At 34.7% G+C, this 17,329-nt stretch overlaps 1 protein-coding gene across 1 annotated transcript in view; it reads left to right on the top strand.

Annotated features, from left to right (window-relative positions):
* The window catches only part of LOC150083025 (DNA-dependent protein kinase catalytic subunit-like), a 266,817-nt gene that overhangs the window by 124,877 nt on the left and 124,611 nt on the right, over window positions 1-17,329 (top strand). The window contains exon 10 of the mRNA XM_090378358.1: window positions 5,450-5,586. Within this exon, the coding sequence (XP_090234484.1) occupies window positions 5,450-5,586 (137 nt within the window). The remainder of the gene's footprint in view (window positions 1-5,449; window positions 5,587-17,329) is intronic.

A 17,329-nucleotide genomic window follows, 5' to 3' on the forward strand; every position in this document is an offset into this window, starting at 1 on the left:
TTGATATGTGAAATTTGGGTAGCACACAAAATGGCAGACACTTTAAGTTCAAGTATAGAAATGCCATCAGGATCTGGAGATTACTTGATATCACTATTGCCAAAGATTTTTCTGTTGCTTTCTGTAGAAGTACCAAGGGAGGCATTTAATGAAATGTTTTCAGTCGAGTAGGAGGTGATTTACTGGGAGTTCATCATTGCAAGATTTAAAGCAAAATACTAATAGGGCAGCTTTATCTTTAGATGAGGATGCATTAGAACCATCAAAATGTATTTTGGACATGACAGTATTGAAGAAGTTACTACCAATAACTTTGTCAAGGGAGCAGAAGGCTCAGCTGTCATTTGTACACAAAACAATTTTTTCATTCTTAGCCTTTTCAAGTTTGAGTTTGGTTTTATTAAAACTTGTTTGCAAGTGGTGTGAGCTTTAGTGAACAGAAAACATAATTAAAGATTTTGACATGAGACAGTTGTGATCTGCTATGTTCTTACCCTAAACAACTTTAGCAAATTTATTTGGGAAAACAATTGTGTATATAGAGGATGAAATTAGAAATAAAGGATTTAATCACTACAAGAATAATTTTTATGACATAGTCTGAGCAAATATTAGGATCAAAAGATTTCAAAGAGTATTCTGACCAAGGAAGAGAAGAATGAAAGTTGTGCACATTGAACTCCATTTGATTTTATATCCTTGTAATGCTGTATGATAAGATGCTGAGAGTGGCCATGGCTTCACTTTCAGGTTTGATCTGAGGTGTGTGTGTATGTATGTGGGATGTTTCAAAATTGCATGGAACAAATGTAGGCATATTCTATAGCCCAAAATAAGGAAAAAGTTCCTATAAACAGTGGCGGACTGGTCAGGGTGTCAGCTTGCCCGACGGCAAGTTGACAATATGTTAAATATGTTAATGACCTTTTAGTAGCTTGAAAATATAATAGAAGTTCCAATATTATACTGTATGCAACTAAAATTTACGTTGTATTACTATTTTAATAAAAAAGTTTTAATAAAATCATTTTTATTGAAGGGCGGGCCCCCATTTTACACAAAGGGTGGGCCCCTTTGTCTCCTGGCAACCAATATTTTTAGACCCAGTCCACCACTGCCTATTAACAATCTCAAAGGTCTTTATTTCTGTTGTATTAAACATTAATTATAAATTGTAAAATCATGTAAAATAGCAAACTGGTTTTTTTTTTCATATTTATGTCATAAAAGTTTGACTGAAAAATAGGCTTTATACAGTACAAACATACATATCAATACCAACATTAGTAGCTACATGATTCATACCATCTACATACTTGCAGTGTCAACTTGTCTTTTCCTTGAATTTCAGGTTCGGTTCTTCAACAACTTCCTCATTGTTTATAGTGTGGCATTTGTTAAACTGATATTAATGGAGACACTACAAGACTCTTTACTACTTTTTCTGAGTTAACTGATGTGGTTTTAATTTGTATTGAGGTTCATATGTATTCCATAGCTTCTGTTTGTAGATATGCCAATAAATTTTTAACTCTGAATACCAAATTGTAAAACATTTGCTGCTTTGGGGGTTGGGGAGAAACAGATATATTGAAATCATTAAGAGTAAATTCTGTAGAGGGAGATTTTGACAAACTACAAATGTTGAAGAGCAAATATGTCTTTCTGTGCGAGTCTCCTACCACAAGTTCCAGAAGGTTGTTAGGTTTTACAAATGTTTTATCTGAAAATATATCCGGATGTTGGATAATCAGGATCGAAATATGAAAAATTCTGTTTGTAGTTTAGTAATTTGAAAGATACACGGGATTTAGAAATGCAGACGAGTTACTTTCACTGCATGCTGATGAACATATTTTTTATAATTATGTGTTCTAAAGAACTAAAAAGTGAAATAAAAAGAAAACACTTTACTTTAACTATCATTAACAAGTGATTTTTAAAGTAAAGTGATAGAACAACTTGAAAATGGTGTTCCCTGGAAAAAAAATTGCTGCAGAATTTTTTTATTGGCCAATGGGCTGTGTCAGTTATTAAAAAACAAAAAGAATCTATAAAGACATTTCCTTTAAAATTCACTGTGGGGAGTGATAAAATCAGTGTATCAAATAGACAGCCATTAAAAAAGCCAAAAGAAGTGTTGCTGGAAGAAGCTGTATATAAGTGGTATACCCAGAAACGATTAAGCGGCACTGGTGTCTCACGCCAGCGCCACCTGATAAATGTATAAAAAGACTATACATTTATCCATATATTGATGGATAAATGTATTGTCTCTTTATAGTTTTTAAATAAAGGCTCTACAGTGATATTTTTTTAAAATTTATTTTCATCAGCACTACGTATATCATTATTTTTCCATTTATTTGTTTTCTTGTCTTTTAGGACTATCTTTTGCTTCACTAATCGGATGACCTCTCCCACAATTAATTTGGATTAGTGAGGGGTTTACTGTATTTTCAATATGACTCAGCATAAAATATTTCAGTAAGATGAATAATTTTTTAGTAGTTATTTTAATGTTGTTCTGAAATTCATGTGTAAGGGATTCACTGCTGTCTTTTTCTGTCCTTTAAATACTGTAAGAGTTTACCCATTAACTTGGCTGTGAAAATGAATTTCATTTCCTTCCTGCCTTGTTTTTGACTTTAATATCTGCAGCAATAATCAAAAATTCAAACTTTATTAAAGACAGGGTTTCTTGCTTGTCCACTTCCATATTCACAGTTCATTAGATTAAAATCCACTTTAGAATGTTGGAAACATTCTAAAGTGGATTTTGTGGAAAACGTGCATTATTGTTAAAACTGTTCTTAAAATTAATATTACTTCAGTATTTTTTAAGAAAAGTGCTTGCAAAATTCTCTAAATTTTGCAAGCACTAAATTTTTCTCTAAATTTATGCTCACTAAACTTTAAATAAACTTTAAAAATTCTTGTGTGATATTGTGCAACAATATCACACAATAATAGTGATAAATTCTGGCATAAAACTTAACAAATATAAAAAAAACAAATAAATAAATATAAGTACGTATACAAAATCAATCACATTGCAATATTTTTTTTTCTCTTTTTCAAAAATTACATTACTTTTAATGTATATTTTTATATAAGTTCAAAAAGTCTCAAATAATGATGAGTATACAAAAAAATTCTACTCTTGGATTCAGACTAGTTTGTGCTTATTGTAGGTTTCTCTATACCCTGATTGGTTATGATCAATGCATGTATTTTTGTTCTTTATCTCTATTCTCTTTATAGAATTATATATATTATTCATGTGACATCCATATAGGTCTAAACCTTCAATAATATCTGTTAGTTGGTATGGAAAGGTAAGTACTTTCTTTGATTACTTCTCTGAAAACTTTCCATTTAGTATTTGCAGTTGGTAACATCATTTCGCATGGCATTATTTTAACTTCAATTTGAATTAAATTACCACACTGAATTAAGAGATACACAAGTACAATAATAACATTACGCTATACAATTGTGTTACTCCTTATAGTATGCATAAGAGTTCACTTTTTTTTTTTTTTTTTTTTTTTAACAAAACCACAAATAATAATTGCTCTGCTACTTTTAAATATTCTCATTAATTTATGTGAAAAAGATAACATAGATAATTTTTAAGAAATAAAAGTTTACTTAGCATTTAAAAATTGTTCCAGAAAAAAATTATCAAGTAAGGCAGCATGGTGTGAAAACTTCTGGTATTGAACATACTTTGTCAGATTGGTCCACTTAACATAGATGGTTTGACTATTGATGATCCAGCTCAGGTAGCTGATAAACTGAATGAGCATTTTGCTTCTACATTCATACATGAGTTATTCAAGGAGGGGAATGCCAGAAGCATATCAAACTCTAAAAGGGAGCTAAGTGATTTTGTAATAACTTAGAGCAAAGTGGAGGAGAAATTGTTGAAGTTAAAGATAAAGAAGGCACCTGGAGTGTATGGAATCTATCCGGTTATATTAAAGGAGGCAGCAAAGAAAGTAAGCAAACACTTAGCCATAATTATGAGATCTTCCTTGGACTCAGAGGAACTTCCAATGGACTGGAGGTGTGCAAATATCTTCCCAATTCACAAAGGGGTCAAAAGGGTGACACAAGTAACTATAGAGCCGTTAGTTTGACTTGTGTTCCGGGGGAAATAATGCAGTCGCTGGTTAAAGAAGCATTGCAGGATCATCTAGACAAGACTGCACTAATAGTTAAGACACAGCATGGGTTTGTTAAAGGGAGGTCTTGTCTGACCAATTTGATTGGATACTAAGATGTGGTCACAAAGGGACTGGATGCAAAAAATAATTTTGATATCATATACTCGGATTTTAGGAAAGCTCTTGATACTGTTTCACATGGAAGACTATTGTACAAATTGGAGCAGAATGGTATTAAGGGTAAGTTGCTACAATGGATAAAAGGATGGTTAAGTGGGAGAAGACAGAGAGTGGTAATTAGTGGGCACTGCTCTTCATGGACTAACATTATTTGTGGAGTTCCCCAGGGTTCGGTGCTGAGCCCATTGTTGTTTTATGTATTCATCAATGATATTGATGAAGGTATATCAGGCTTAATGTCCAAGTTTGCAGATGATACAAAGGTTGGCAGGGTTGTTAATGACAGTATGCTACTGCAACAGGATCTAGATAAGGTGGGCAAATGGGCTGAGAAGTGGCAACTGAAGTTTAACATTGACAAATGCAAAGTCGTCCATATGGGTAGCAGTAACTCAAAAGAAACGTGCCAACTCAGGGAAGTGAAGAATGAAAAAGACTTCGAGCTAATTGTGCATTCAGATAAGAAGTTTGCTGGGCAGCACAGACATGCTGCCAGAGCAGGTCATGGAGTCTTGTCAATGATATTTAGGAATTTTGCTAGCAGGGACAAGGAGGTGATTATCCTGTTGTACAAGGCAATGGTCAGGCCACACCTTAAGTACTGCACGTCTGGAGGCCTCATTTTAGGAGGATATAGAGTTGCTAGAATGAGTACATAGAAGGGCAACAAGATTGTTGAGGGGGTTGAAGGGAACAAAGAGGTGCTCTTACCAAGAAAGGCTTAAGTTCTGCGAATTGCAGCACCTGTGAGGTGATCTGATTGAGGTGTATAAGGCCCTGAATGGGTTGAACAAGCTGAATGCTGATGGGATTCTTCCTCTTTTTCAGATTGCAATCCTGAGGGGGGGGGGTATAGTTTCAAATTGAGGAAAGACAGTTGTAGAAAAATATTCAGAAATTTGCCTTTAGCCAGCAGGTAGTTGATTTCTGGAACAGATTTCTGTTTGTTGTGGAAGTTTGGCTGAGCTAGACAGGCATTTGGAGTGAATGGATGGGTGAAATGGGAGTTTTTTTTTTGTTTTGGCTGATGTTGCTTTCTTGCATTGTATGCCTCAACTAATGCCAATGCTAATTGTTTGTAATGCTGATTCTTTCAGATGTCTTCCTCCCTCGAATTTTGGAGTTGGCCACTACAGCAACAGATCGTCATATTAAAATAGCTGCATGTGAAGTTCTGCATTCTGTGGTGCTATATATGGTTGGACTCAGTACTCAGAAACCAGAACCTCAAAATGTAACTTTTTTACATATTTATTTTCTACTTTGTTATTGATAATTAATGAGATTTATCCACATAAATAAATTAGAATAATATATATATATAATATTCTTAATATATTATGTATTAATATATACAGGGTGTTTCAGTTAAACATTTCAGAACTTCTAAGAGGGGTAGGGTACATCCTGACAACTCGAAATCATATAGCAATGTGGGGTCGGAAATGCTTTCCTGAAGCTGTGTTGTACACAGAAGCACCATAAAGAAAAGAGACCGTAAGTGAGAAATCGTTTTAATAATACATGAAAAGAAGCAAAAGGTACATGGATTAAAGTAAGTGTTCGAAGTTTCTTCCATGGGCTACAATGCACGCCTCACATCTCCGACGCATGGACATCCGAACATTCTGGAATACTCCAGGCGAATTTCGAATTTCTTCGGCAGCTACTGCGATTCTTGCAACCAGCTCCTCAACATTGTCAACAGGGGTGTCATAAACTAGCGATTTCATATGACCCCAGAAATAAAAATCAAGACATGATAGGTCGGGTGACCGAGCAGGCCAACGCACGGGACCACCACGTCCGATCCACTGTTGACCAAATGTGACATCCAGGTAGTTACGAACATCTCCGCTATAATGGGCAGGGGCTCCATCGTGTTGGAACCACATTGTCTGTTGCGTCGATGCAGAAATCTGTTCATCTCTCAAAAGTTGTGGCAATACTTGCTGCAGAAAGATCAAGTAGATAGGTCCGGTTAGACGACACGGTAACAGGTAAGGTCCAATGAGGTGATCTCCCATAATACCGGCCCATACATTGACCGAAAATCGAATCTGTGCTGCACGACGTCGTATTGCATGCGGGTTCTCAACCGCCCAGATATGGTCGTTATGCGTGTTGAAAATTCCTTCCCTTGTGAAGGATGCCTCATCGGAAAACAACACTTCAGCAGGAAAAAGGGGATTTGTAGCACATTTCCCAAGGTACCACTGTGTGAAAGCAATACGAGGTGCATAATCCTCCGGTTGCTGTGTCTGGACACGCTGCCTGGAGTATTCCAGAATGTTCGGATGTCCATGCGTCGGAGATGTGAGGCGTGCATTGTAGCCCGTGGAAGAAACTTCGAACACTTACTTTAATCCATGTACCTTTTGCTTCTTTTCATGTACTATTAAAACGATTTCTCACTTACGGTCTCTTTTCTTTATGGTGCTTCTGTGTACAACACCGCTTCAGGAAAGCATTTCCGACCCCACATTGCTATATGATTTCGAGTTGTCAGGATGTACCCTACCCCTCTTAGAAGTTCTGAAACGTTTAACTGAAACACCCTGTATATGAATATTCTTAATATATATATGTAATATTCTTAATATATTATGTATTAATATATATATATGTAATATTCTTAATATATTATGTATTACAATAAAATAATATACATTGCAATAAAATAGCATGCATAAAATAAAGGGGTAGAAAAATCTTGATGTAAGAGAAATCTAAAAATGTTAGAAAGTAAAGACCGGTAAAATAATAAAATTTTTGATGCATGCTATAAATAATTGCTATATAAAGCGGGTAATTTTTTGAGGGACTACGCATTATGTATCATTAAACAGTTTCTGTGCCTAGTTATAATTAATGAGGAAAAAATGTATAAAAAGGGTACTCTGATAGAATGAAAAAATATGCAAAAAAAAAAAAAAAATAATAATAAATAAATAATTAAATTAAAAAAAATTATTATAAGGAGGGTAAAAGCAACAAATTCTTCCATAAAGATAGGAGGGTATTCCCAATGCATTGTACATGACAAAATTATGGTACAATTAAATAAACAGTATAATAAAATTGAATAAATTAAAATAATAATAAGTCAATGTATGCAGTAATAAGTGGATTTGAAGGGAGATTAAAGATGAATAAGACAAATCTGATGAAAAGGCAGATTGATAAATTTGAACAGGCTTTGTATGTGATCTGACTAATAAGTTGATGTGAAGATGAATTATAAGTAAAAAAAAATAGATATGAACAGAGGAACAGAAGTAAGTAAAGGAAGATGTAAAGTAATGCATAAAAAAGGAGGCTAAAATAGCATAGAGAAAAGGATAGCAATATCATCTACATTGCCCTCATTTTACACTAATCGCTTTGTGGATGGAAAAAATGAAGTATACAGAAAACAAAGAAAAGAAAGGAAAGGAATTTTGGAATACTTTGTCAAGCTAGAAGTGTAAATTCCCAACCTCTTAGAGAGGGCACTGGCTAAGAAAGTATTAGTAGAAAAAGATGCTAATACCATATTCCTATAAGAAAGCACTGTAAGGTGTATTTTTATGAGGGAAATATAAAAATTTTTTAATTAAAAAAAACTGAGTACATATTGCGCCAGTAAAGACAGAAATATAAACTGTTGTAACTACATTAGAAAAGTGTAGTGATGCAAAGCAAGTTAAAGCCAAGTAAAATAAATATAAGTAGAATTAGATCAAAAGAATGGAAGGAAGCTGTAAGTGGATTGAAAGAAGAGAGTAAAGTAAGTATGCCAAAATTATTTTGTCTAAATTCAACCCTCACATTCTCCTCAATTTCTGATATTATATGAGATGTTAACATAGGATTTATTCTCAGTACTATTCATATATATAGATAGTTTATCGCATAACGAAAAATATTTAAACAAATTTCCTTTTGTTTTCATCTTTTTGGGAATAATCTTATTATAATAAACTAAAAGGTGAGAGGGACATAATTATTTAAATAGGAAAAAATATGTTGGGACACGGAAAACAAAAGTATTGTAGCTGCGTGAATATATCCAATTGCGAAAGAGAAAGCAAAGTAGAGTAAATGCTTTATATTTCTGAGTATTGATGTATGATTTATTTAAAGGCAGGAAACATTCAGAAGAGTTATAGAATAATGTTAGATGACATTTGACATAAAGTAGCAGCAAAGAAACAGATGAATTTGCTTAGCTGCTTGAAGTTGGAAATAATATATGAAGTGAAATGCAGCCATTAATGAGAACTAGACAAATAAACGGATATAGTGAGTGACCTCTATAGTAGTTTTTTAGTCTATTACATATCAGATCTTCCAGCAAAAGATTATTATTTCGGTAGTTATCTCTAAGATCCATGTTTAGGGTTTAAAATTCATAAAAAGCAAAAGTGGAGGTAATGGATTAACTACATTAAATTAAATAAGAACATGCCCCGAGGAAGTGCACTGCTTCCCCACCTAGTTTTCGTCTATAAAAGAAACTGCATTAAAAGGATTAGGGCAGTGTCAATAACCAAGAGTCTAAACGTAAGACTTCCATTGCTATCATCATCAGTTGGTTTCAGTTGAACAACTGACGATGATATCAACAGAAATCTTATGTTTAGGCTCTTGTTATTGACACCCCGTCCTAGTTCTTTACACACAGTTTACTTTATAGACCACAACTGGGTGGGGGAAAGCAATGCACTTCTTCTTCCTTAGGGCATGTTCTTATTTAATTTAATGTTGTTAATCCGTTTACTCCACTTTTGCTTTTTATGAATTTTAAACCCTAAACATGGATCTTAGAGGTAAGTACTGAAATAATAAGCTTTTGTTGAAAGATTTGATGAATAAACAGACAGTACTTCAAGCCCTAGCTACAAAATTATATAACTGTCTATTGCTTATGTACGATGAATGGGAGTCTTCGAATGGGAAAAGGAAAGAGTTGTCTGATTTATGGCACCATGGGAAAAACAGAGTTTAATCGACAAAGTAAGAAGATTAGAGACTGAGTGAAAATGGTTGCAGAAAATTCCGGATGATAAATTCTGAGAAAATCCAAGATTATGAAAGGTATAGTTCTGGAAATATCGAAAGGTGATGGAACTATGAAAGCTATTGAAGATATATGAAATGATTAAAATTTCAAAATAACTCTAATTTCTTGAAGTGAAATGCAAATATAATTCCAAATGAATTACAATATAATTCCAAATAATTTATATATGATGTAATATAAAAGGTTCCAAGAGTGAAGGAGCTGGAAGGAAACAGTTCAAGCCATTGCTGTAGACCAAAAGTCTGATAAGTGAAGTGGTCGAAACCAATTTAAATTAAAATAACATTAATAGTTGGATCACAGCTATCAATTCCAAAATGAAGAAACAACTGATATATGAAAAATAAAGCCCCCCCTCTGTTATTTTCAAAAATCATAGCAATAATAAGAAAGATATTAACAAGGAAACAGTCTCCACAAGAACAGGCAGAGATTTATGCCATATAAAAAATAAAGATAAAAAAATTTAGATAGTAGACACTCAAGATCATTCACATAAAAGTCATATGAAGTCTTTACTCAAAGTAGTGGAATTACCACCATAAAATATTACAACTGTACAAATACCAAGTTAGAACTAACCAAATTGAAATATCTTAAATCCATATTTATGTTTTATATATTGAGCAACATTTTTATGTTGTAGTTAATAAAATTAATAGGGATACTATTTTTTATCAGTTTATTACAGAAGTGGCATATAGAGTTTATAAATAACTTTTGATTACTACTTAAGTTGACTAGTCTGACTCTGTGTGCAAATAATATTTTTGTGTATTTTTATGGAAATTTAGAATTCCAGTTCATGAGATAAATGATGTTAAAATTAAATTTATTTCTTTTATCGAATAATTCTAGATGAAGTGGATTATTGAGGGTAATGCTGAGATCAATAAAATTGACAATTGCTTATCGGTATTCTCTTTGTTTAAAATTAGTTCATTAAGATATATAGATTTGGCCGTATGTTCAAAATTTGTATTTAGGATGAGGATATTGTCTATGTAATGAAACTCCAAGAAATTATGATTGCAGTTGTTGGAAATATATAATTCTTCATAGTAGGAATAGATTTGATATTATGCTGGAATTTTGCAAACCCATGGGTCCAATAGTTTGTCTATAGGTATGTTTGCCTTCAGAAATGAAATTATTAAGGATGCATAGATTAATATGGCTGTTCCACATATCTTTATTGATTGTCTTTATACTTGTGATAAAGTAGATTAAATACATATTTAAGCAGACTGTGAGGTATGGAAGTGAAAATATTTGTGAAATTATATATTTCATTGCTGTAGATATTAAGATTAGATTTAAAGGTATCGATAACAGTTTAGTTACTACTAATAATCCAATTTGAGGACCGATTATTGAAAATGATACTGAGTAATTTAAAAAATTGTTTGCCAGGGAGGTAACAACCGCTATTTTTAGCATTGGTGATGAATCTGAAGCTGACAGGATGCTTATGAAACTTAGCAATCATATACAGAAAGGGGAGTGTGGTATTGTGTATTTTAACATGAAGTTTTTTATGAATGGCTGTAAGTTTTTTTAATAATGGCATTAGGATTAAGATTACTGCGTGTAGAAGTACAGTTTTATTCTGTTTCATTTTTTAGCTTGTTAAAATAAAAGTATTTGCAGAAAATGGTAAAATTGTTAGAAGCTTTACCAACTGGAGTTACAACAAAATCCTTCTAAGATATGATTTTTAAGCTTAGAGTAATGCCTAGAGCCTTTATGTGCCTTAGAGCCCAGGTTCCCAACTTGTGGTTCGCTACCCCCGGGGGGGGGTTACAAAGTGTTTTCTGGGGGGTTGGCATGGTTATTTTTAGTTGCAATTATTTTTATAGGAAATTTTATCACGAAGGTTTTCAACACTTATTTATTTCAATATGGCTTATGGCTACACTGCAGTATTCTACTAGCGGTTGTAACACTGATTTTTGATAAATGAAAGGAGTGACTTAAGGTCCCCTGCAATGGATACTTAAAAAATTTTAAAAGCCTGCTGTGTTCATACATATTAAACATTTTATATTATTTTAATTATTTGCTATGGCAGGCCTTTAATATTTTTTCAAATTTCTGCTGTGGCGGACTTTGATTCACTCCCTAAAAATAAAATATACAAATTCAGTGTTATCATTAGAATAAAATGTATGTTACAAATAGTAAACTTAAAAAAATATTCATTATGATGTATGTGAATAACAGGCTGTTGAATATGTACTGTACACTGTCCAAATAATGGTACTGCAAATAACGAAACATTCGAGATAACAGCACATTGAGATTAAAAGTTTACATACAGAGCAGTGCTGAAATCTTGCAGTGCCGAAAAAAGAAAAAGTCACGTGATTACTGCATTTGTTTACGTTCGCCATTTTCAAAGTGAATTCTGTACTGATATTATGGGTTATACCGCTCTTTTACATTTATTTTAAATTAAAAACCCCTCACTATGGACCCCTAAAGTTAATAAACGTCATACAGAGAAGAACATTAAAACTTAGTGACAAACTTGATATAATCCAAACTATTACATTAGGGTCACCCAGAATGTTAATTCATATACCCATGTGTATTGTCTGTAAATTGTGTGTGCCTCTCTGCTCTGCTCTGCTCGATTTGCCTGTTTTGCTGGACGAAAAACCACAGTTTCTAGGGAAAAAAACCTTGCTATCTACGGCTGAGACTGAGTAACTCAGCCACGGAGAGGAAAAAAAAAACCCATAAAAGTTCCTTGCGTCATTCACGGGATTCAAACCCAGCCCTTTTCCACCGGTCGATAACACTGTGCTACCGAGCAGACTGAACTTGATATAATAAAGAAAATAGAACGGGTTGTAAGCAGGAGTGTATGAATGGCAGAATAAAATATTGGATCGTCAACATGTTTGATTTTTTATGTGCAGTTAATAAAATTGCATTCTCTCTCTCTCCATTTCTTATTTGGCCTGATTATTTCTGCATTAAATAAAAACATTAAAAATAAAACTTTCTAGATAATGGCACCTTGAATCGCGGAAGGTGCCGTTATTCTGAAAGTCTACTGTAATAACGATGAAAGGGAGGGACGAACTGATAAATTACAACGAAAGTCTATTAAAAACAAACATATTTTGCTTGAATCCGTCCCAAATTAGTAGCGCAAACTAACATAACCTAACCTTTTTTCACTAAACAAAAATGAGTCTATTAAAAACGAGACCTTTCCTGTAAGTTTTTTTTCCTTCCAATCGTAACTATTTTTCTCAGTTCATGTGACCTTCTGTTCTTCATGTGGCCTTTCTTTGCAACTCGTCCCATGACACAAGGAGGGGATGAGCAATCACGTCCTTCACTTTGACGGCCACCCTAATCTAAAGTTATCCAGAAACACTAATCTAGGTGACACCGGCCTGTACCGATAAGCGAATTCCAAAGAAAATGAGCGGTAATTAATAACGTGTAAAATATATTTTAACACAAATTACTCACAGGACTGGATCTTCCAATCACTGAGAACCGGTGAATGGAAATAGACCTGTCCATCACTTGCAAAAATTCGTGGAATGCAGCACCATATTCTAAAGTTTAACCGTCAATTTTCGTAACGTAACCTCACCCAATATTACTATATCGAGTACGGGTTACGTAAATATGCAAAAGAAACTCACAGTGGAGATATGATGCTGAAAAAGAAGCGTAAATGAGGGGTGACAGCGCAGAACATTATGTAGTATAACGCAGTCTATGTTCTCCTGCAATTAAATTTCACTTTATCTCCGTAATTAAGCGTACACGACAGTTAATTACAGATTAAGGTTACATTCACCAAAATTTTCAAAAGAAAGCACAGGTAACTGTAGTGTAAAGCATGTTACTTCATCAGAAATAAAGTTTTATTTTGTCTCCAACTTGGCAAAACTTTATGCTCTTAATGCAGCACATTGCTTGCTCAAAATTCTATACCATTTAATCATGGCAGACATTAAATTATTTTAGGGAGTTTCACATAAGGAAAATTTGTGCAGTTCCTGAGATAATGCCAGTGGTCTGCTGCTAAGAATTACAATGACATGGGGAAAGTGTCATATACTTGGACTGTCAACTAACCCAGCAATTGCACTGGAAAGTTTAGCATAATTAAAAACATCATTTAGTACTTTTATTAAATATAATTAATTATTAATTTTGGCTGAGCTCTAGATTATGGGTACACCTTGTCGCCGCGTTGCGGGCATGGCCAAATTTGGAATGGATTCAAGCAAAAGAAGTGTGGATTTTTTTAATAGACTTCCATTTTTGGCTAGTGAAAAAATTTGTCAGTTTATGCCAGTAATTCGGGGCAGATTCAAACAAAAGAAGCCACTTCTTCCAGAAGTGTACCCATAATCTGGAGTATAACCCTAATTTTATTTGAGTGCTACAAAATTATTTTCCTTCATATCCAATGTCAAACTTAAGGTCAGCACACAACTATACACATCAATGATAGAATTATTACCTTACCTCGCTTCTTTCATCACTCGAGTTTCAATCGGTGTGACCAGCGACTGCGTTGTCGAAATCACGGTGTGTCTGTGAGGTTAATTTGAATGTTAATACAGACGCTATCGACCAATCATATTGAGCCACAGTAAAGCTTTCGGCACCAAGAAAGGATTTAGTCGACTTAAGTATGTCAGTGTTTTCCTTCTTCCTTCCCCAAATAGTGCCAAAAAACAACAGGCAGTTATCTTCTACATTAACCTCTACTCTAAAAAAAAATTCGCCGCTGATAGTCCACAATTTGATTTGACACTTCACATTCGTACCACTAGCCCGACATTTAACTCAATTTCTAGAAATTTTAGACTAAATGAATAACAAAATACTTAAGCGCTGGTGATTGTGGATACTCAAAATAGATCAGGGAACACAGCACTCAGATATCTCGGTGCCACTAACTGCATGAGTTGATGAAAATGGAATAGCACAATGATAAGAAGCTGACAATAATTAAGAGAAAAAATATTATTTTTTATTTTTTTTAGTGGAGCCAGACTTATTTCTCACCCAAATAATAACAGATCACAATCCAACTGAATAACAACTCATACGCATGACAATTCGAAAATAATTTAAGTAAGCATCGTCCAAGTGAGGGTAGAGTTAATATTAAGACCAACAATCTCCATTTCTAGCTCTCCTTCCCTCTTCAAAAAAAAAGGGCGATCAAGAAAGACTCGCCTGCGTCTACACACACCTGTTCTTTTACCAACGGTTGGTTATCTGCATTTTAAACAAGCTCTTGTACGGCGGCTGCGTTTTAAGATTTGTTAAAAAATAAACAGATGAAGAGCAAAGAAGGCATTCGCACTTCAAATTCATACAACTTACCCTACATTTAATTCAGTTTCCAATAATTTTACATCTAAATTAAACTCTACTTTTAGGCTCGCAATTCAGCTTTTAATAGCTGACGGATCACCTATTCCCAGTATTCTAGGCAAGTTTCAGTTAGGTTAACTGAATGAAGCAGACTAGCAAAATCATAATCTAGTCCCGGGGGCTCACATCTGGTGAGTATGGGCTTGGCACACCCAGGCTCCTGAGCTGAATATCATCATTCTTCTCTTTCTTGGTAATTCCTTTCTACTTCTAATTTTCTCTCTCTATCATGGTAACTCGGGAAATTTTTTTGGCTGGTGCAGCATAAGCCTCAAGCTTCCTTGCACCATATGGCCAATAATAATAATAATAATTTCACACACTTCATATTTAGGTAAAACGAAATCGTGAGGCTCGCGCAATTTTCCTTGGATTTTGTTTGGACAAGACAGCTGACAGAGCGCTTTGAAAACGATATGCGTAAACGCATATCATTTTCTGACTCTCTCCTACCCTTGCCCCAGAAATGGTTGGAACAAAGTTTTTCAGGTGAATTGCAGCAGTTATGCTAAAGCACAGCATCAGAAAAAAATCTACATTATGCACAATTGTTAAAATACGCAATTACCATTAACTCGATTACTAATAAATTAGGAAAAAATGGTTAGAGGCAAAATTTTAACGTTAATTAGTCATTGAAATTATTACAATCTTCAAAATCAACTACAAGCCTTTGAGCTATAATTTTGTTGTTAAACTGATTTTAACGTACCCCTCGCCCTACATTTAACTATAGTTTCCAATGATTTTACAGCTAAAAACTACTTTTAGGCTCGCAATTCAGCCTTTAAGGAATAACTTACGGACTACTTGTTAGTACGTATTTAACGTATAAGTCTGCGATGTACATTGAAATTGTTAAAAACTGTTTTTGAAGGCATTTCTAAATCATTTGTAATAACGATTATCCGTAATCGTTAAATTAACAGCGAACCTTCTGTAGAAAAATGTCAGCTTGTGTGCATGATTTCCTCCCAAAACTTAAAAGAACATTACACTGTAGACATACATAGCTATATTAAACTACTTACAAGTTGAATTCACAAACTGTCTCCCATCACTAATGCCAAACAGTACAACCGCACAGCTCGTGAACTCAACACATATAAACTAGTTTGCAATCAAGTCACAAAGGAGGTTAGACAAGGCAAGGTACACTATGAGAAGTTTCTGCCAAAGAATGCCAAGAAAGCAGGACTACTTCTTTACTTACGTTAGCAATAGAAGGAAGGGGCTGAATTGCATTGTTCCACTTGATGTCAACTGTTTCACTGTTGATGATTCTACTTAGGTTGCTGCAGGCTGAATAGGTATTTTGCCTCAACACTCACACATGAGGAATTCTTTTGGGAGGGAGATGCCAGACGTTTATCACACTCTGATATGGAGCTAAACTGTTTTCTGATAACTGAGATGAAAGCAGAAGAGAAATTGTTGAAAGTAAACACAAGGAAGGCACTGCAGTGGATGGATCTGTCCAGTTATATTAAGAGAGGCAGCAGAAGAGGTAAGCAACCCATTAGTAATAATTACAAGGAGAAATTTTATCAAGGTGTGCCCGTGGTGTAATGATTGCTAAGTAGAAGGACAGAAGAGATGTCAGTTACATATCTACAGAATACCAAAATGATATGGTGGAAATGCAGAACAAATGAGGTGAACTGAAATATCCAGTCTGTCAAACCCCATGTACTTTTTCTGACAGAATCTCAGTTATCCGTTGATTCAACTACTGCTCATCTCAGATGCCCAAATTATTTGCTGTATGATTCCTTTCGCCTCAAAGGTGGTACTTCTGCATATGTCCGTTCTGATATTCCCTGTCAGAGACTTGGCAGTTTGGAATCTCCCCTCTTTGATCTTCTCTGGCTTAAAATCTCTCTACCTCATTGTGTCAAATTCATCTGTTGTCTCTACCATTCTCCCAACTCCACTAATCACTTGGAACTCTTTTGACTTCCTCTCTTTGCAACTTGACTTTCTCCAGTCCAACTTTCCTAACAGTGAGGTAATTTTCCTTTGTGATTTTAATGTTCACAACTCCAGCTGGCTTCTGTTTTCTAGTCACACCAACCCAGCTGGCCGAGATGCTGAGGCTTTTGCAATTACCAATGACCTTACACAGATTGTTCATTTACCTACAAGAATACCGGACAATCCTAATCATACAGCCAATAGGCTTGATCTTTTTCTCACAAAAAACCCTTCTAAGTACACAGTCGAAGTGAGAGGTCCTTTAGGCACTTCAGATCACAACTTGATGATTGTCTCTTCTCCAATGGGACCTTTATCTCATTACTATTCCCAACCTCGGGGCGCCTCCGCAGCCAGGTGGGCAGGAGCAGCAGTGTGTAGCACACGCTTCTTGATTAGACCGAGGTTCGAGCCCGTGACCACCAAATACGGAGGATGCGGAAAGGTCAGGGAATGACCACCGCATATCCCCGGAGCAATATATGGCCTTAGTTGCTAATGCTCCTAAAAAAAA

The sequence above is a fragment of the Mastigoproctus giganteus genome, chromosome 7 (genome assembly GCF_048544385.1).
Source record: "Mastigoproctus giganteus isolate SK-2022 chromosome 7, ASM4854438v1, whole genome shotgun sequence".
NCBI classification, from domain to species: Eukaryota; Metazoa; Arthropoda; class Arachnida; order Uropygi; family Thelyphonidae; genus Mastigoproctus; species Mastigoproctus giganteus.